This window comes from Heteronotia binoei, chromosome 12, assembly GCF_032191835.1.
Source record: "Heteronotia binoei isolate CCM8104 ecotype False Entrance Well chromosome 12, APGP_CSIRO_Hbin_v1, whole genome shotgun sequence".
Lineage (NCBI taxonomy): Eukaryota > Metazoa > Chordata > Lepidosauria > Squamata > Gekkonidae > Heteronotia > Heteronotia binoei.
Genome location: NC_083234.1, coordinates 23,696,549 through 23,716,826, shown reverse-complemented (window position 1 = coordinate 23,716,826; position 20,278 = coordinate 23,696,549). Strand labels below are relative to the sequence as shown.

At 49.0% G+C, this 20,278-nt stretch overlaps 1 protein-coding gene across 3 annotated transcripts in view; it reads left to right on the top strand.

Annotated features, from left to right (window-relative positions):
- FLI1 (Fli-1 proto-oncogene, ETS transcription factor) overlaps positions 1 to 20,278 on the top strand; it is a 161,181-nt gene that overhangs the window by 13,920 nt on the left and 126,983 nt on the right. Inside the window, exon 1 of one of the 3 annotated variants that reach the window (XM_060250839.1) lies at positions 14,982 to 15,078. The exons of the other annotated variants lie outside the window; for them this stretch is intronic. Within the exon in view, the coding sequence (XP_060106822.1) occupies positions 15,061 to 15,078 (18 nt within the window). The 5' untranslated portion in view covers positions 14,982 to 15,060. Of the gene's footprint in view, positions 1 to 14,981; positions 15,079 to 20,278 lie in introns of those variants that run through there. 3 annotated transcript variants of the gene reach the window in all.

The window sequence follows — 20,278 nt, the reverse complement described above, 5'->3', positions numbered from 1 at the left end:
GTCTCTCATCAAGTTACAGAATTAGCAGTGATAGGCTGCAAGATTTGAACTGCATGCCAAATCATATGAGAGGCTGGAAGGTCTGTGATAAGAGTCACAGCATTTTGAAAATGGACATTCTAACCAACCAATCTCCCCCACACACATGCATGCTTTTGTTTTGGGGCATGGTGCAGTTTCTTCCTATCCTTTGCAGTTCCAGTTACGCAGTGGCGGAGTACTGTTATTAAGCTTCAAAGAGGAAAAATAACAGAAGGTGCCTGTCTTTTTTTCTTCCACAGGGAGGAAAGTGGCTGAAACCATATGGGGTAGAAGGGTTTAACCCAGGGATGTTGAACTCATTTGTTATGAGGGATGGATCTGGCATAAATGAGACCTTGTTGGGCCATGTCAGGTTGGGCCGGGCTGTGTCGGGCCAGGGCATGTGTGCACCTATTTAAGATTGGGTAGCAGAGATATAAACTTTTTAAAGGACACAGACAAACTTGTTCAAAGATTTTTTACAAAACTTAAAACATGCTTAAAACTTTAGCACTCATTGGTCTTAAATGTGCTTTCTTTGTATTTCTCCCATGGGATCCAGGGAACTGGGCAAAGGAAGCTCTGACTCTTCCCCTCCCTCCCCAGGGGACCAGGAGGGGGAGGAGCCTCAACCAAATGGAGAAAATCAAGATTTTGCTCTGTAACTCCTGTGCGCTTGAGCAAGCCTTGCAAAGCAAGCTAAGATGCAAAGGGAAGCAAGAGAGAGAAAGAAGGAAGAAGACGACAGCCAGTCGCTTGGGGGCCTGATAGGAGCCCTCTGGGGGCCTGATTTGACCCCTGGTTTAACCCCATGCTTCCTTGCTCTTTCAGGCCTCTGTAGTTTCTGTGTTGTTGTTTTTTAAAAAAAGCAACAACACTGAGATGATCCAGACTCAAAACTTCAAGAGACTTTTCCTTGCTGTTTGCTGAAGTGAGAGTGGGCAGTGGAATGCATGGATGGAAATTTCCTCTGCCCCTAGCAGGTAAACAGGAGCCCTAGGCCAGCAAGTCTCTAGCAAACCCCAGGCTGTGACCTAGACCTTAGTGCTGTCCTGAAAAGCAGACCTCAGCTGCTGGCTGGATCCTTGCTCTAGTAGAGACTTCAAGCCAGCTGCAGGACCTGTCTGCTGAGACACAGCTACTTGCTTTTGAAACTGAACTGTTTTCGCCCATGTTGGATAACTGTGTGCTTGTTGTTGTTGTTTTAATTGTAAGTCACCTCCAGCAGGACACTGAAGAGGCAGCATAGAAATATTCTAAATAAATCCAGTTTCAAACCACTGCCAAGGTGTGTTAAAATTGCATTATCTACCATGTGTGTTGTGCTTGCTTCTGCAGCGCATATACTAAAACTGGAATGCTCCACCATGTGTGACAGCAGCCTCATGAGGTCAGAGAGAAGTTTTTTAAAATTAGTTTATTTTATGGCACAGTGTGTGTCTTGTGTGGATAGAAAGCTAAGTTGAAATTCCCACTGGGTATCTCCAAGCTCTGAGTGCTGATAAATAGCTCTTTGCTTTCCTGCAAACACCCATTGTCACCATTTGAATCCAACACTTTGGGCTGCAAGTAATCTATTGCTTAAAGGTTAAAATGAGAGGCGCTAAAGTGAAGATAACCTCTAATTTCTAATACTCAGGAGCAATGTTCCCTCTAAAGTAAGCTAGTGTAAGCTAGTTCACAGGTTTTTTTAGCCTCTAGTTCACACATTTTTGTCTTAGCTCAGGAAGGATGACCCCAGAGCACACTGATTTATGCAGTAGTTCACAACTTTAATGCCAGTAGCTCACGAAGTAGACTTTTTGCTCATAAGACTCCACAGTTTAGAGGGAGTATCGCTCAGAAGGTTGTCGTTCTGCTTAGGACTGCACTGTAAAAGATGTGTGTGCCTGTGCGAACCAGGTTTTAGCCACATAAATTTAGCAGAAGATAATGTGTGCTTCCCTGATTGGGATCCAGTCTGCAGGAGGGGTCTATTTGATAGTGTGTCCTCCATGGCCCCATGGCGCAGAATGGTAAAGCAGCAGTACTGTGATCTGAACTCTCTGCTCACGACCTGAGCTCTATCCCAGCAAAAGCTGGTTCAGGTAGCCGGTCCAAGGTTGACTCAGCCTTCCATCCTTCTGAGGTCAGTAAAATGAGTCCCCAGCTTCCCCAGACTGGGGAAAGCAATGGCAAACCACCCCGTAAAAAATTCAGCCGTGAAAACGTTGTGAAAGCAACATCACCCCAGAGTCGGAAATGACTGATGCTTGCACAGGGGACCTGTCCTTTCCCTCCAAGAATAAGGATTACTGGATCTGTAACACTCAAAGATTGCCCTTTGTTGGGTGGTGCACAAATAGAGATCCATAGAAGTCCACAGTCTGTGTGAGGGAGCAGACTTTAGCCTCATAGCTACTGTCCTCTGGCATTCAGGCTCAGTCACTACAGCTTCTTTGCTTGCAGAATTGAACTTCCATATTCTAAAAAATGACATGAATACATGAAGTTGTCTTATACTGAATCAGACTGGCAGTGCCCCTCCAGTGCCCAAGATGGAGGTCTTTCATATCTTCTATCACCTGATCTTTTTAGATGAAGATGCCAGAGGTTGGACCTGAGACCTTCAGTGTACCACTGAGCTACAGACACTCCTCTCTGAAACTTAGAGCGTGCACATGTTGGCTGGGTCTGATCCATCCACCTATAAAGAGCTGTACAATCCCATTGGATTATGGAAGTCAGTTCTGCTTGCAGTCTTCCACATTTATAGCATACTAGGAATAAGGGGCTAGTGCCCCCCAGCTCTTTTTGTCTTCCCACCCACCCTCAAGAGGAGCTGATCTCTGCCATCTGGAGAGCAGCTGTAATTCTGAGTGATCTCCAGCCCTCACTTGGAGATTGACTACAGTGGTTCCCCAGGAGGAAATGACTGGTTTGGAGGGTGGAGTGTATGGCCTTGTACCTGTCTGAGGTCCCATCCCTCCTCAAACCCCATCCTCTCCAGTCTCTACCACTATCTCCAGGAATTTCCTAACCTGGAGTTGACAACCCTATCTCCTTCCCTTTATCTGCCCCTCTGACTTCAGCTTTCCATCATGTCCCCCTCCCTGCATCCCCCCTCTAGGGAAAGGGCAGTCTTTCTCCACAGTGAGGGGAACCAAGGCAGCTTACATCATTCTCCTCTCCCCTCTTTGATGTGCACAACAACCCTGTGAGGTAGGTTAGGCTGAAAGTCTGTGATTGGTCCAAAATCACCCAGTCAGCTTCCTCAGCAAGAACCTGGGTCTGGCAGACCTTGCTCTGAAGCTCTAACTCCTATGCCCTCCTCAAAGTCCACCACAGAATCTCCAGGAGTTTCCCACCAACATGAAACTGTCAGTCCTAGTCAGGACTGGCCCCAATGAGTTCTCCCTCAGAGGCCCTTAGCGATACCTTTCAAACCAACATTCTCTCTCTGATAAAGTTGTTGGTCTTAAGCACAGGACTTCAATCTCTGTCTGTCTCTCACTTTCCCTCCCTATTGCTCTTTGTGTATTTGGTCTGCTGCTATGGGACACTATCCCCACCCCCCATATCTCAGGCCATTTCCCTTCCAGAAGAGGATAAGGAGGAGCCCTCGGCCAATCAAGGGAAGGCTTTCTCTGACTCTTTCCCTCCTCCTCCTTTCCTTAGCCAACTGAGGAAGGGTTTCTTTCTCTCCTCTGCAAAGCAGTGCAACAGGTAGCTCAGCTAATGGAGAGTAGGGAGAGCCAGAAACTGCCAGAACCAAAGCTGGTTGCCTTTTACTGATAGAATCAGCTTGGCTGGCTAGCAACAGTCACTTGGGCAGGAAAGAGGAGTGAACACAACCAATGGCATATAAGTACTCTTGATTGATGGTTTGATGGACCTAGGTTGATGCAGCACACCTCCAACCAATGGGAAAGCTCTGTTTTGCCAAGACAAAAGGGCTTTTATATCTATAGGATGCTAGTTTTTGTCCTGACCTGGATAGCCTAGGGTAGCCTGATCTTGTCAGATCTCAGAAGCTAAATAGGGTTGACCCTGGTCAGTATTTAGATGGGAGGCCACCAAGTAAGACCAGAGTCACGACACAGAGGCAGGCAATGGCAAATCACCTCTGAGCATCTCATACCTTGAAAACCGTACAGGGTTGCCATGAGTTGGCTGTGATTTGATTAGGGCGGGGGGGGGGGGGAGGAATGATCTTTGCCACTGAACTGTGTGGATTTTTTTGGTTGAGGAGCCCATCAAGGGCAAGTTGTATGCGGGGAAGCAGTTGATATACTTCTCTAGGCAGAACCTTGTGGATTGGGACCAATGCTCCCTCTAAGCTGTGGAGTCTTATGGGCAAATTTTCTACTTTGTGAGCTACTGGCATTAAAGTTGTGAACTCCTGCATAAATTAGTTTGCTCTTGGGCCATTTTTCCTGAGCTAAGACAAAAATGTGTGAGCCGGAGGCTAAAAAACTGTGAGTTAGCTCCCACTGACTCAGCTTAGAGGGAACACTGATTGGGACCCTTTTGGACTGAGTCCTTATAAGCCCTGGCAAGGGACTGACTTTTCCATGCCTCTTGGAGGTTCCACACTTATAACGCTGAGAGAAGTTGTCCCACGCGCATCAGATTGATTTAAATGAAATGTTTCTATGCTGCCTTTCCACCCAAATAGAGTTCCAAAGATGGCAAACATCCAAACATGAAATATTGCAGCATTAAAACAGTGGAGGCATTAAAACAACATTTAAAATAAAGTATAAATTAGAAATTTAAACAATTCAAGAAAACATATAAACACACATAATGCAACATGCAGGGAGGAGATTTAGATTATTCTCCGAATCATTTTGGGCTTCTTTTGGAAAAGGATCAAGAAGCCTCCCTTTACTCTAGTCTTTCTTTTGGAAAAGGATCAAGAAGCCCCCCTTTCCTCTAGTCTTTCTTTTGGAAAAGGATCAAGAAGTCCCCCTTTCCTCCAATCTTCTTGTTTTCTTTTGTAGATCTCTTCATTCACAACTAGCTCCATCTTTCTGTTTTATGGAAGCATGATGGTTTCCAATAAAAGATGTGGTTGTTGCAGATTTTCTGGGTTGTGTGGCCGTGGTCTTGGCATTGTGGGACCTGACATTTTGCCAGCAACTGTGACTGGCATCCTCAGAGGTGTAACCCAGAAAAGGAGTTGTTGCAGGAACTCCTTTGCATATTAGGCCACACACCCCTGATGTAGCCAGTCTTCCAAGAGCTTACAGTAGGACCTGTAATAAGAGCCCTGTAAGCTCTTGGAGGATTATGTGCAGCCTAATATACAAAGGAGTTCCTGCTGCAGAAAAAAAATCCTGCTACATGGCTACCCATCTTAGACTAGGATATGAGAGACCCAGGTTTGAAACCCTACTCTGCTGTGGAAGCTTGCTGGGTGACTTTGTCTAACCTACCTTATAGGATCATTGTGAACATAAAGTGGAGGTGCCTTGGTTCCCTATTTGGGAGAAGGGTGGGATATAAATGAAGTAAATAATGTAGGATAAGCATCTGCTTATTTTACATCTTGTGAAACAGAGATGAGGGTTTGAATCATGATTCATATAAACTCCAGGGCTTTCTTTTTTTTTTGTAGCAGGAACTGCTTTGCATATTAGGCCACATCCCCCTGATGTAGCCAATCCTCCTGGAGCTTCCAGTAGGCCCTGTACTAAGAGCCCTGTAAGCTCTTGGAGGATTGGTTACATCAGGGGTGTGTGGCCTAATATGCAAAGCAGTTCCTGCTACAAAAAAAGACCTGGACTCCTCCCATTTGACTTGGGCAAATCACTGGAGTTTGGCTATACTACTGTGCCTGTGAAAAGGAAGCCGCTGTGAGAATGAATGAGGTGATTCTTTGAGGGTTAGCTGTGAATAGAAACAAAACATTATGATAAATACAAAAATCTATTATTCTATACTGCAGCATTTCCCACTTCTGAAAAGTACTCTGACCGCTTTAATAGGGCGTTTCAGTTCGCCAAGCTTGGAAAGCAACCTATTCCCTGCCCAAATGAAATGAAAATAAAGAAATCATAGTCCGGTACATGATTTCTTGCTTTTTTAAAATGGATTTTCATACCGCCATAATGTTTTTGGTGCGGCACAAAGAAGCATATTCATGGAAGGAAGGCAACTGGGGAAGAGGGAAACAATGTTTGACTTGTTCTTAGCATTGCCCTGTCTGGAAGTTTTGAGAGGAGTTTTGTTGTTGTTGTTTTTCATCAGAGGAGGGGGATTGTTCATAGCCAAAAAGTGCACCGGAAAGGAAAATATTAAAGTTACTGACATGTCCTGACTCTCCCAGGCTATCAGTTTTGAGCTTCACAGTATGATGAACTCCTAGCAAAAAGTACAAATGTGTGATCATTAGGACCAGTAATTTCTGTAACACTTTACACGGCGCAACTCTTTATTTATTGTGCTATGTCAGTGTATACTGAGGTTATTGAACTTTGGTCACATCACAAGAAAACAAGAGCCACTGGAAAAGACAATAATGCTTGCTGGAGAAATCGAAGGCAGCAAGAAAAGAGGAAAACCCAACATGAGATGGGTCGACTCTGTAGAACAGGGGTGTCAAACTCATTTGTTATGAGGGCTGCATCTGACATAAATGAGACCTTATCGGGCTGGGCCATGTGTGTCATAAAATAACGTAATGCTAGGTAGCAGAGATATAAACTAGGTGATTGCCTAGGATGCCAGCCTTCTGGGGGTGACAAATTAGGTGCCCCCATGTGACTCAGTGATGTTATCAGTGCTGGGAGGGGCAAGACGTTAGCCTTGCCTAGGGTGCCAGACAGTCTAGGGCCTGATCCAATGTGGCTTCTCTTATGTTCTTATAAACTGAACACACCCACGAAGCCTTTTCATACGAGATTTCAAATACATGTTTGTGAAGATACATATTCCAATAAAATCCAGTGTGGCAGATTGGCGGGGGGGGGGGGGAGCTTTGAAACAAGGATCCCACTTAAAGTTGCCAACTCCAAGTTGAGAAATACGTGGATATTTTGGGGTGCAGACCCTGAAAGAGAGTGGGGTTTGGGGAGAGACCTCAGCAGGGAATAATGACATGGAGTCCACCCTCCAAAACAGCCATTTTCTCCAGAGGAATGGATTTTGGCTGGCCAGAGATCAGTTGTAATAGTAGGAAATCTCCAGGTATCTCCTGGAGGTTGACAAGCCAAATCCCACTCCATTGGGATTTGTTCTGTTTTTCAAAGAAGTCATCAGACAAGAGTTCTACACATAGGGTCAAGTTTGACTATGGTGCAATGAGGAAAGAATGGTTGTGTGGATCTGCTCTGGTCCAAGGAGCACCTTTCTGAATCATTCGGACTTCCTTTTTGGGGCAGTAAATGCACTTTGCAGTGCTTGCAGCCCAACTCACAGCAGCTAGCTCAAACAAGCAGTAAAATTTAAAGCTATCTAACCTGGTAGCCATGGAAGAGCCCTGTGGTGCAGAGTGGTAAAGCTTCAGTACTGCAGTCCTAAGCTCTACTCATGACCTGAGTTCAATCCCGGCAGAAGCTGGGTTCAGGTAGCCGGCTCAAGGTTGACTCAGCCTTACAACCTTTTGAAGTCGGTAAAATGAGTACCCAGCTTGCTGGGGAGGGAAGTGTCAATGACTGGGGAAGGCAATGGCAAACCATATCGTAAAAAGTCTGCCATGAAAATGTGAAAGCAACTTCACCCCAGAGATGGAAACGACTGGTGCTTGCACAGGGGTCTACCTTTACCTTTACCTTTAACCTGGCAGCCATTCACCCACTTTTCAGAAGCAAGGGAGGGAAAAGCTTTCCTGAGTCAGCTGTGCAGATTAACAGACAGTGTTGGCTTCTTAAACATTTATGCAGGTTCATACCAAATCTTTGTTATTTTTTAAGGGCAGAGCACCCCCCCCCTTTTCTTTTCTTTTTTAGTTTAGGCAAAGCAAATTTTAGGAAACTCGTGTTTCTTAAAAAGTAGTTTCTCATCCTTATCCAAACTGTGTTTTGCTCCTCTAAGGCACAAGAGAGCTACAGTGAACTCTTTCTTCCTCTGTCTTTTAAGATATAAAGAACAGGCGTGTTTGTCCTAGAAAATGCAACATACTGAAGCTGTTAAAAGAAAACAGGGTTTAAAAAAAAAAAAAAAGTAGGGGGCACAAGGGGTGAGTTTTAACACGACAAGACTCCTGCTTTTCCAGACACCAGAATTCAAGTAACCAAATCCTTGTCAGTAATTCACTAACTCAACTGACCTTCTAAAGGGTTCCATTATGGGACAGAGTTAGAGAAAAGTGCACCTTTAAGAAAACACGCTGTAGTTTCTAATAGTCTAGTCTGCTGTACCGCTACCTCTCCATCTCCCCCCCCCCACCCCCGCCGCCATTCTGCCGGGGAGGTGGATACTGGGGGGGCAAGCCTTAAATCTTTCCTTCAAATCTCCAAATATATGAAGTCTGAGGAACAAATTCAAAGCAGGCACGGATGCCTGAAGAGAAGTTGGAGAGAAATATTCCGTTTCATTCAAGCGCATCAAGGGTCTAGCTGGAGTCTTGTTTGGCTAAGGTCAGACGAGACTGGGTTCTCCAATAAAAACAAATCTCAAATTAATTATGGCCTCAAGCGAGGGGCCAGACATTTGGAGCTGGTGCATTGCAGTCTGGTTTTTTGGGCTTCTGCCTTTCTCCCCCACCCCCCCTCTCCCCTACTCCCTGCTTTAGGTTTTTCAGTAATTGTGGGGTGGTTGAGCAAAATGGGGAAGGAAGAATTGGATCTGTTGATAGGGAGTGCAGCCGAATCCCTGATCTGTCTGCAAAAGCATCTTGGGATGGCAGAAAAACGAAGTTGATTTGGATGCAAGGGCCAAAAGGGAATATGCAAAATAATAGTAGTGAGCAGGGCTTTATTTTTCCCCTCAGGGAACGCGGTGGAATGGAGTTCCAAGACCTCTTTGTGGAAACAAAATTCTCAAAACACAGTTAAACATCTATGAGGGTTATCTGTGTGTATTTCCCTCTCAAGAATTCTGGCACCTCTTTTTCCAGGGGGGAAAAAAAGCCCTCGTAGTGAGGCGAGTTCTCTGAGCATGTATGGATTTTTTTTTAATGAAATACCTTCAGATAAGGTTAACACAGTTATGAACTTTGCAGTCAAAGAAATGACCTGGTTCTTCCTTTATGTTGTGTGCAGGGGAGGGGGGGGCCTGTTGCAAGATGACAGAGCTTTGTCTGGGATGCTTTGGGCGGATCCTACATTCAGCAGGGGGCTAGACTAGGTGGCCCGTATGGCCGCTTCTCTGTGATTATCCAAGCACCAATGTATTAGCCGAGCATCAATATCTACCTGGGAAACTTGTGCCACCAGAGGCAAGCCAACATACCATACCAAATGGGTCCTTAGAATATGTCAGTCCATTTGGAGGAAATTCGCTTTTCTGGCAGAGGTCTTGTGCCTTTCACAGCAGAATGACAGAAATGTTGCAGTGATGCTCTGATTACTGTTCTGCAGAAACCTCCTCTATTGATAAGAGTGGGTAGTGGTTAGATTGACAGCCTAAGATTTAGGAGACCCAGAAATGGCTCCCCACTCTGTTGTGGAAGCTTTCTGGGTACCCATAGGCTAGTTGCGCATTCTCATCTGAACCTACCTCACAGGGTTGTTTTGAGGATAAAAGGGAGAGAAAGGAAGAGACAGATGTAAGCCAGCATGGGTCCCCACTGGGGAGCAGGGCTGGCCACCGCCACTAGGCAAACTAGGTGATTGCCTAGAGTGCTGGCTTTTGGGGGTTGCAAAAGTGAGCATCCCCCAAATGACTCGGTGATGTTATCAGTGCAGGGCGACACCAGAAGTTACCTTGCCTAGGGTGCCAGACAGTCTAGGGCCAGCCTTGCTGGGAAGAAACTTAGTTAATTAATTAATTGTACCTGACCTGAAGCTGTAAGGTAGCCAAAAAACCCCACTCTCTGAGATGGCATTCTCTTACCATACAAAGAATGAACTCGAATGCCACTGAACAGTTAAATCCTCGTTTGTTTGCTTGATCAAAAGCCTGTTTTTATGATGAATATTCATTGGCTTTAAATACACATATATTTATTTAGATCCTTCACGAGACATGTGAAAGCGTTCTGATAGGCATCTGACCAGGCAGGCCCACAAACACATTCAGGGGGTTCGAGGGCTTTCTTCAATTAACTGGAACTCATTCTAATCTGCCATAATTTCTCCATTTCATTTGGGTTGCAACCAATGTTCCCTCTAAACTGAGTTAGTGTGAGCTAGCTCACAGTTCTTTAGCCACTGGCTCACACATTTTGGTCTTAGCTCACAAAAAATGGCCCCAGAGCAAACTCACAACTTTAATGCTAGTAGCTCACAAAGTAAAAGTTCTGCTAACAAGACTCCACAGTTTAGAGGGAACATCGGTTGCTACTCTGTACTCTGCCTAGCGCCATGAATCCTGTTGGGTGGAGAAAGAAGGGCAGGAGGCGGGGCTGATCCAGACTCTTTCACTGAAAGTGGAAGAAACTCAGCGGTACCCTCCTGCCCTGTTTTAATAGGGTAACATGCCCTGCCAATGAGGACATAGAAAATCTATAGGAAGGCGCTCTGTTCCAAACTTATTATTTACTGTTATCTCGCATTTAAAGAAATGTGGGAAGAATCTGTCTCCACCTGTGCACCCTCACGTTTCATGGTGGTTACGCTTCTAAAGGAAACTGATGAAGGTTTCTGTTTCTAAAATAAAATGCAGAACCAAAACCTTGAAAGCGGAGCAGTTCTTTCTTGCTTCTTCATTGACTCGAAATGAGCAACAAACTTTAAAAGAAGAAAAAAGACCAGCCTATCCCCCCCCCCCCCCGATCTCTTGTAAATTTCAAAGCTTTGCCCCCTTTACAGAAACGTTGTCAGTTTCAGAGCAGGGCTTTCACTAGCGACTTTTAAGGCCCGACAACTCTTAGGTCACCCAAAGGTCAATCATACCTCTTTTTTTAAGACCCCGCCCCGTCATTCAGTCACCCGGGTAGCTTGAAACTGACCGTGATCGTCTTTTCATTGCTTAAACTTTATGTCTTCTGAGTCTGGTAAAAACTTCTTCGCGCTCCACCCCCCCCCCCAAAAAAAAAAAATTATAATTCGGTGGTTAGGGCTCCAAAGTTCTTTTTGACTTGAGAACAAAGCCCGTTGCTACTTCTGAGTAAGAGAGACGGAAGGGATCGGGCTGTGATGTGTTTGAAAGCCGTCGGGGCGGGGGGGGGGGGGAGAGTGACTCCTGGCCTTACAAGCGGCGGGGAGATACTTTTTGTGGCTATAGTGGGGGGTGAGTGCGGGGGGGGGGGGTTGGAGAGTCTGTGAAAGCCAAGGCGGAGGGCAGCAAAGGGTTAACGGCGAGTTTCTTTTAATTGAATGCCAATTCCAGTGGCCCCAGGCAGAGGGGGACCTGACCCCGCCAGCAGCATCCAGATGTGCAGATCTCGGGGGACGCCGCTCCAGACCCAGGGCTGGATTGTAAAGTAGACAAGACGCGGGCGGGGGGGGGGGACGCGTCGGAGAGAGGGGGAGGGAACGGCGGCCGATCTGTCCCCAAACCCACAACGACTCCCCCCCCCCGGCCTCCCAATCTCCCGAGTGGGTGGGGGGGGGCAGGCTGAAGCCGAATAGCTGAGGGTTAATTTTGGAGAGGCGGGGGCCGAGGGGAGGGACCGGACCGTAAGCCGCTTGCTTGCTCTCCTCTTGGATAGCTGACATAGCAAACCGGCATCTTTGGCGTTGCTGCAGCCGAATTAAAAAAAACAAACCAAACCAAACCCAAATATCTTATTGTGGGAGGGGGAGTAGGAGGGGCGAGGCAACCCGGCCTCTTCATTGAGCTCACCCCCCCATCTCACCCTCTTGGCGGGACCCAAACCCTTGAGGAGCGGGGGGGGGGGGGGTCTGTCCGGAAGTTGCAAAAGGTAAACCCCGTCTGTGTGGGTGGAGGGAGACGGTGCGCAAGGAAAGCGAGCGGACTCCCCCCCCCTTTAGTGTTTATAAAATTCCCTCCCTCCCTCCCGCCCCTTGCGCTAGAGCGATTGGTCTGTTGCGTCTTGTGGCGGATTTCAGGCTGCGGACGGGGAAAGGGTGCTTTGGTGTGCCTACGAAGGTGGGGGGGGGGGGGTTATAGTGTTTGGGGAGTTCCAGAGCTCCCCCCCCCAAAAAAAAAAACCCGGGCAAGAAAGAAATGCTTTGGGGTTGGAGCAGGCGCAGCCTTGTGCAATGCTCCCTGGACTTGCCGGCCCTGCAAGGGGGAGAAGGGGGGAGGTGTTGGGGGGTGTTCGCCAGTAAGTCCCCCGAAATAAACGTGCTCTCGAATGCGCTTGACAACTTCTGTTCTGGAATAGTGGGCGGGCGGGGATCTTCGACGCCCCCCTCCCCAAGGCACGGTGGGATGGCTCCGTGCATGCTTAAGTCCCGCGGGGTGATAGCGGTCCGTTTGGCACAGCGCGGAGACTTACTCCCGAGTAAACACGCCCCTGGCGCCGCATGCGCTCCTGACGTTCAGTGGGGCTAAAAGCTGCTGTCTTACGCGCCGGTTCAAGAAGGCTGATCTGACACACTCGGTTGGGCTTTCTTCCCAGAAAACGTGCGATTCGGATCCGGCTTGGTTCCATGCACCGTTTCAGCGAGTGGCCCGCCCGGAGCCTCAGCCTAAGCGCGGAGTACCTGTTGTCATCACACAAAAAAAAAAGAGAGAGAGAGAGGGGAGGGGGGGGACTAAAAGCAAGAAGCCGGAAATAAAAAGCCTCAGTGCGAGAAGCATCTGGAACTTTCGTTTTATCGCTTTGCACAGAGATCTGGAGTTTATTTCAGAATAGCTGAACACACACACACACACACACTCCACTTTCCAGAACTCCTGGTCGTTTGCAGTTCTCGGACACCGATAGAATTGGGGAATGTTTCTTTTCTGGGGGGCCCGCAAGCGTCAGTGTAGATGGTCGTGTTGAAGCTGCGGGGGGATCGAGACCAAGGGCACCTTTAAGACCAACGACGTTTTATTCAAGCGATAAGCTTTCACGTGAAGGCACACTTCTTCAGACGCGGCGAAACAGGGTTTCCCCAACGGTTTCATATAGGAAGGGAGAGGGTGGGGGAGTGAGTTGCCAGGAAGGGCTAGTTAGAGTCAAGATGCATAAGCAACTGGGCGGAATAATCGCGAGTTAGTTATGCATCTCGACTGTCTCTCACTAGCCCTTCGAGATAACCCCTCTCCTCTCCCTATATGTATGGGCTGGTTCACTTCCATTTCGTGGCATCGGAAGAAGTGGGGGCGCGCGCGAAAGCTGATGCTTTGATTAAACTTTGTGGATCTTAAAGGCACCACTGGTCTCGAAGCATGTCCAGTCTCTCTAGGCAGGAGGTGTGGGTTTCTGTCAGGTTCGCCGAACGGTAGCAAAAGGCAAATCCGGTGCTTGTGAGTGATTGGGAGTATGGTGGGTTAAACGGAGCTGCATTGCTTTTTGTCTTAACCGTTGGGGGAGGGTCAGTGTCTATGGACCAGGGGCAGCCAATCTACTGCTCGAGAGCCACAGGTAGCTCTTTCATACAGCTCGAAGCCCCCACCGCCTTGTTGGCCAGCTTGGAAAAGGCATTTCTCTCCTTAAATCACTTCTTCAAGCCAAGCCAGCCTGCGGCTTGGAAAAATGCATTTAAAGTTAAAGTTGCTTTCTTTCCACCTCTCCTTTCTTCCTTCCTTCCTTCCCTTGCGGCTCTCAAACATCTGATGTGCATGTCTTGACTCTCAAACATCTCAAATTTGTTATACGTGGCTCTTATGCTAAGCAAGTCTGGCCACCTCTTATTAGATACGAACTAGTTCCTATGCTTTTTAAAGTGTGCGCAGTTCTGGCCAGTTACTTGAGAGTAATCCCCGTTGAGTTGAGTGGGACTTTGCTGGGTAAACTTCGATCAAGGTTCCAAAATCCCCCCGGTGGGGGAGAGCCGATATACTGTTTTTTCAAAATGCAAGGAACTTGTAGCTCTTGGCTATGCTGTTTGCTTAAAAACAAAACAAAAACAGGTTATCTGCACAGAGACATACACCCATTGATAAAATAAGCACTTTGTCTTTTTCTCCCCCTTACCTTCGCTGCTCTTTTTCTAGCAACGAGGGGGGGGGGGGGGAGATGCCAAACCGTCCCTTAACAGGCCCTTGAGAATAAATGGCGGTTTTCTAATTTCAAAGCTGAATATCGACCTCTTTAACTCTTTTTTTTTCCAACTACGAAAAGCTGGATTGAGTTATGTGGATGCCTCCCCGAAATGTTGTGTGCGACTGGAAAAAGCATTAGTTTTTGTTTAGGTTTTTTTTTTTTTAAGTGTGGGAAGAAACGGAAATTTCAGGTTGTGGGTCTAAGCCAGACGGGCTAGAGCGAGCCCAATGGGCTTACTCGCGAGTAATCGCGCTCAGGATCGCGGGCTTCGCGCCTCGCCTCCCCTGACATCGACCTTCGCAGAAAAACAAAACCAACAACAACAACAAAACCCCGCTAACTTTCCAAGATGCCCCACAGCGGAGAGAAATATTAGGAATTTCTGCCTCTTGGGCTGGCCGGCCGGTTCAGCTGCGGCGCCGCACAGATCTTCAAGCCGAAGAAAAGCTATTGTTCTGCGTCTTATCTCCCGGCAGCAAATATCCTGTCGCGGCTGCACATCGAGAGAGAGAGAGAGAGAGAGAGAGATACATATTCATCCTCTTTGGATGGAGGAGGCAGGAGCCCTTCGGCAGGCCCAAAGTTTCCTTCTCAAGTGACTTCACTTCCCAAAATTAGCAGAGGGGGGAAAAAAAGTCCATCCGGTTAACTGTCTCTCTTTCGTTTTGCGGCGAGAAGAAGAGGAGAGCGAGGGAGAGCCAGCGAGGGGGAGAGACGAGCCGAGTCACCAAGCCCGAGCAGGGGAGGGGGGGGAAAGTTTGGGGACTTGTTGGAGGGGCTTCCGTCGGTTGCAAACCGCCAACCGGGTCAATGTGTGAGCTATCGGGGCCCTCGGCTGGGAATCCTCAATGGACGGGACGATTAAGGTAAGAGGTGGACGGGGACCACAAGAGACGGGAGGGTGGAGACGGGCCCGGGAGGGGTGGGGGGAGATCTTGCTTGCGCGCTTTGGGGATGCGCCGCGGGTGGGGGTGGCATGACTTGCTCCAGGCGAGAAGCCGAGCGGCCTTTCTCAACCCTTCATCCCCCCCCCCCCCCCCAGGTTGCGCCACCGCCGGGGCTGCTTGCAAACGGCTGTTTCGTGCAAAACGGCCGGGTTGGTGCGATAGATGCAGGGGTGGCCAAGGGTAGCTCTCCAGATGTTTTTTGCCTACAACTCCCATCACCCCCAGCCATTGGCCATGCTGGCTGGACGTGATGGGAGTTGTAGGCAAAAAAAAAAAAAAAAAACCCATCTGGAGAGCCACCCCTGCGGTAGAGGGTGACCCCGGGGTCCCTGCTGCCTTTCGGAGTTCGACTTCGGCGTTCTTTGGGGGTCCCGTTAGGACTTCAGGGGAGGGAGTTTCTGGTGCAAAACCCCCCAAACCAAACCAAACCCATGACCGGGCACATCGGGACTGCTGGAGGGAGGGAGGGAGAGAGAATAGGCTGGAGTGGAGGAGCTTCTCGCTCAGAGCCCAGCTTGGCTGGGACGGAGGGATCTTTCCGTGCGTCTTTGGGACCGAACCGCAACTGTTTGGGGCTCTCGTGAGGTTCAGGAGCGGGAGGGAGGGAGAGAGCTCTGCGTTGGCTTGAACCGCGGGGCTGCCCCGCTGGAAGGGTGGGTTGTCGTCGTCGTCGTCGTTGTGTGTGTGTGGCTGCGGAGAGCGGGGTGAGCCAGTGTTTCCTGCGCGGCTTGGCCTGCGAGAACTTCAGTAGCGGCTCCCCGGGTGCTCTCGCTGACGGTGTTGTCGTTCCCCTGTGAGACTGAAGTTGGAGGCAAGGCCCGGCTGCTTGCCTTGGGATAGGAACCGCAGCTCCCTGCGGGGTGGGAAAGCTCTGCGGAGGATCGCCCCGGGACGGGAGACACCCCCACCTAACCGCGACCGGCGTCTGCCGCCCGCCTTGTCAAAAATGAGTCGCGTTCACAAGTTCGGTTCGTGCTCGCGATCGTCTGAGAACCACCCGCTTCCCGGGGCGCACCGGCCGAATCCGGCCCAAACGAAAAAGCTTGCGCGACGCGGGCGTGTTGTGCGCAATTTTTATGCGCAAAGCTGGGCGTCGCTTTTGCGCATAACGTTTGCTTTTCGGCCTTCGTGGTAGCCCGGAGACGAGAGCGAAGCCGGGCGGCCCGGGTGTGTTTGGGTTTCGGAGGATCCGGGCGGGGGGCTGGAGAGCAGCTTTTTAGGGCAGGGGCGGCCTGTCGCGCTGTGCAGAATCGAACCAGGGGCCCGGGGAGGGGGCAGGCTGGATGCAAGAGCGCTGCCCGCAGTCACCCCGACTCAGGGCAACAAGTGCAGGGCTGAGGACGGGAGGGGACGAAGGGCAAAGGACGTGTGGCCGGTGGTGACCAGGCAGGCAGCTGGCGGGCTCTTACGAAGGCTTCAGCGATTCCTCTGCTAACCGCCGTTTACTGGAGAGCAGCCCAGTTCCCTAGTCAGCCTCCTGGTCTCTGACCGCAGTCGTTTTCTCCCAATTCCACTTTTTACGCAAGCCCTGGGCCGCCTGATGCTTAGGGAAGGGTAAACTGGAGCGTGCTGGCATGCAGAGAGAGACCGGGGGGGGGGGGGGGGGCGTTGTCACTCCGCTTTATGGAGAAGGATGGTTGTTTCGTTTGATTTACTTATTGATTCGCCTTCAGGTTGCAGCCGGTGAATGGTGACCCCATAAGATCTTCAAGTCGAGGCACATTCAGAAGTGGGTTTGGTTGGCCATTGGCTGCTTCCGTAGGGACCCGGGGCTTTCTTGGTAGTCTCCTTTCCGAAGGCTGACCCAGGGCTGTTCCTACTTAACATCCCAGATCCGGCTAGCCTGGGTCAGGGCAAAGGGGGATGGCGAAGGAGTAAATCTCAGAGAAAGCGGAGTGCAATTGACCTCTTGAATCATGATGTTCCATTCACACATCCGCATGTATAGTATCTGAAGAAATGTGCACGCACACGAAAGATTATACCCAGACTCAAATTGTGTTGGGCTTAAAGGTGCCACTGGGCTCTGACTTGGTTGAGTAGCAAACTCCCCTTCGCCATGGAGAATGTGCCCCAAAGGGGTACCAGCTCCTACATGATAGACACCTTGGCATATGCCTTTGCCACGTTCCCCATGTTATATGCGATTACATTTCAGAAGCCTCAGCTATTCACCTAGAACAAATTTCAGGTGGAAAATGTCCCAAGATCAGATTTTGGCATGTAAAATGTCAGAGATGTGTTTTGCACACACAGGTGATGTTCTGAGCTTTATGGTGAAAAGATCTGTGCATGGCATAAATATGGCCATGTTTGTAGCATGAAAGGGGGGAAAAAACCCTTGGGTTTGTTTGGTATGTGTGTGTGTGTGCTAATGTACAAGAGCAGGAGGGAAGGTAGCAGCGCATAGCCTGGTTTTGGAAGCTAAGCAGTGTCTGTGCTTGGACGGGAAACCACCAAGGTAAGGGCTTTCAAGAGGAAGACTGCAGAGGAAGGCCATGGCCAACCGCCTCTGCTTCTCACTTGCCCTGGAAGCCCCTTGCTGGGGTTGCCATAAGTCGGCTGCAATTTGCACACACACAGCAGGCAAGAAACTTGGCCTGGGAGAGGCCAAACTACGCCAAGGAAGTTGATATTCAGGTGATGTGATGAGGACCCATAATGACTGAGTGTTTTCATCGGTTTTGTGAGCTCAGAGAAAAGGAAGGGAAGCTGGTGAAATTGAGATTCCTCAGTACTATGATGAGTCCTTGTTTCTTTTATGCAGGGAGGAGTATTGCTGGAGAATCAGCCCCATGCTCTGCTCCATTCCCCACAGAGATGCTGTAGAAATGCCCACTAGATGTGAGGCTACTAATGTTCCCTCTAAGCTGCAGAGCCAAAATTCTGCTTTGTGAGACACTGGCATGAAAGTTGTGAGCTGCTGCATAAATGAGTGTGGTCTGGGCTCATCTTTCCTGAGCGAAGACAAAAACGTGTGAGCTGGAGGCTCAAAATCTGTGAGCTGACTCAGCTTAGAGCAGGAGTCTCCAAACCCCGGGCCATGGACCGGTCCCAGTCCGTGGCCTGCAGCAACTGGGCCATGAGTTGTATGATTATTTCATTATATATTACAATGTAATAATAGAAATAAAGTGCAAAATTGTATCATCCTGAAACCATCGCCCCACCACCAGCCCTGTCTGTGGAAAAATTGTCTTCCACAAAACCAGTCCCTGGTGCCAAAAAGGTTGGCAACCGCTGGCTTAGAAGGAACACTGGAGGCTACCCATGAAAATCTCACCGTAAAGTTGAACAGTCTGTGTTGCTCTGCTTACCTCTGCAGGCTCCCATTCATCTAATGGCACTTTGCCAGTTTGGTGTAGTGGTTAAGTGTGCGGACTCTTATCTGGGAGAACCGGATTTGGTTCCCCACTCCTCCACTTGCAGCTGCTGGAATGGCCTTGGGTCAGCCATAACTCTCTTATCTGGGAGAACCGGGTTTGTTTCCCCACTCCTCCACTTGCAGCTGCTGGAATGGCCTTGGGTCAGCCATAGCTCTCTTATCTGGGAGAAACGGGTTTGTTTCCCCACTCCTCCACTTGCAGCTGCTGGAATGGCCTTGGGTCAGCCATAGCTCTCTTATCTGGGAGAACCGGGTTTGTTTCCCCACTCCTCCACTTGCAGCTGCTGGAATGGCCTTGGGTCAGCCATAGCTCTCATAGGAGTTGTCCTCGAAAGGGCAGCTGCTGTGAGAGCCCTCTCAGCTCCACCCACCTCACAGGGTGTCTTTTGGAGGTGGGGAGAAGATATAGGAGATTGTAAACCTCTCTGATTCACAGAGAAGGGCAGGGTATAAATCTGCAGTCTTCTTCTTCTTTCCAGGCCTGTTAAGCATGGCTGTTGTTACTCCTAAGCAGGGCACCAGGCACCGAAAGAGGTCACAGAGTGGGCTGGAAATGGTTGCTGATCTCACAGAAGCCCTGAGGTTTCTGGGGATTATTTTCCTCCAGTGCCAGAGATCTGCAACTTTTGTAAGGGGGACCAGTTTCGAAGGTCACTACGTTATCTGAAGAAGCGAGCCTGCACACAAAAGCTTATACCCAGGATTAAACTTGGTTGGTCTTAAAGGTGCCATTGGACTCAAATTTTGTCCTGCTGCTTTAGACCAACATGGTTATCCACCTGAATGTACTTTTGGGGGACAACAATGTAACCAGCTATCTGTACTGTTTTACCTCTTCTCCAGTGTAGAAAGCAGGAATCTCACATCAGTTAACAATGAACAGTTTCCCCTCCTCCACTCGTTTTTAGTGTTTCTGAATAGATAACGTGCCTGAGCAACAGGCCGTATTTCCTAGCCTTTTCACGTGTTCTGCAGGGGCAAACCCAAATTTGCTGCAGTGTCTCCCAGAGCTCCTTGACCAGCTCACCTGGTTCCTCCTCCTTCCTCTTGCCATCATCTGCAAAAAAGTTGCAGCCCACTTTGGAACCCTGGCTTTGCATTTTTCATTACTTCTTTACACAGTGATTAAAAATGTGGGATTTGCTGGCAGAGGCTGTAGTGATGGCCATAGGAATAAACAATTTTTTAATATGGATTAGGTAGGTTCATGGAGGATAAGTCTATCAGTGTCTACTAGCCATGTTGACTAAAGGAAACCTCCACATTTCAGAGACAGTAAACTGCTGAAGCCCAGAGCCAGGAGGCAATACTGGGGAAGGCCTCAGCCTCTGTGCCTTGTTGTTGGCCCTCCAAAGGAACTGGCTGGCTGCTGTGTGAGACAAGATGGCTGGACTAGATGGACCACTGGTCTGATCCAACAGGGATCTTCTTCGGTTCGTATCAGGGGAAGGCCTCAGCCTCTCTGCCCTGTTGTTGGCCATCCAGAGGAACTAGATGGCCACTGTGTGAGACTGGATGCTGGAGTAGATGGACCACTAGTCTGATCCAGCAGGGCTCTTCTTCTTATGTTCTTAAAGAGGGGGTCTTTCCTAGGCAAAAGATGGCAGATACCCAAGTGCTTCCACCCAACGAAGTACTTCAGGAGGAGAAGACAGGCAGGTTTGTGTATGTGGGGTTTGTTATTATGGCTTAGGCTCCATTTGCTGCAGGTTTTAAGATGATCACCCTTGAAGT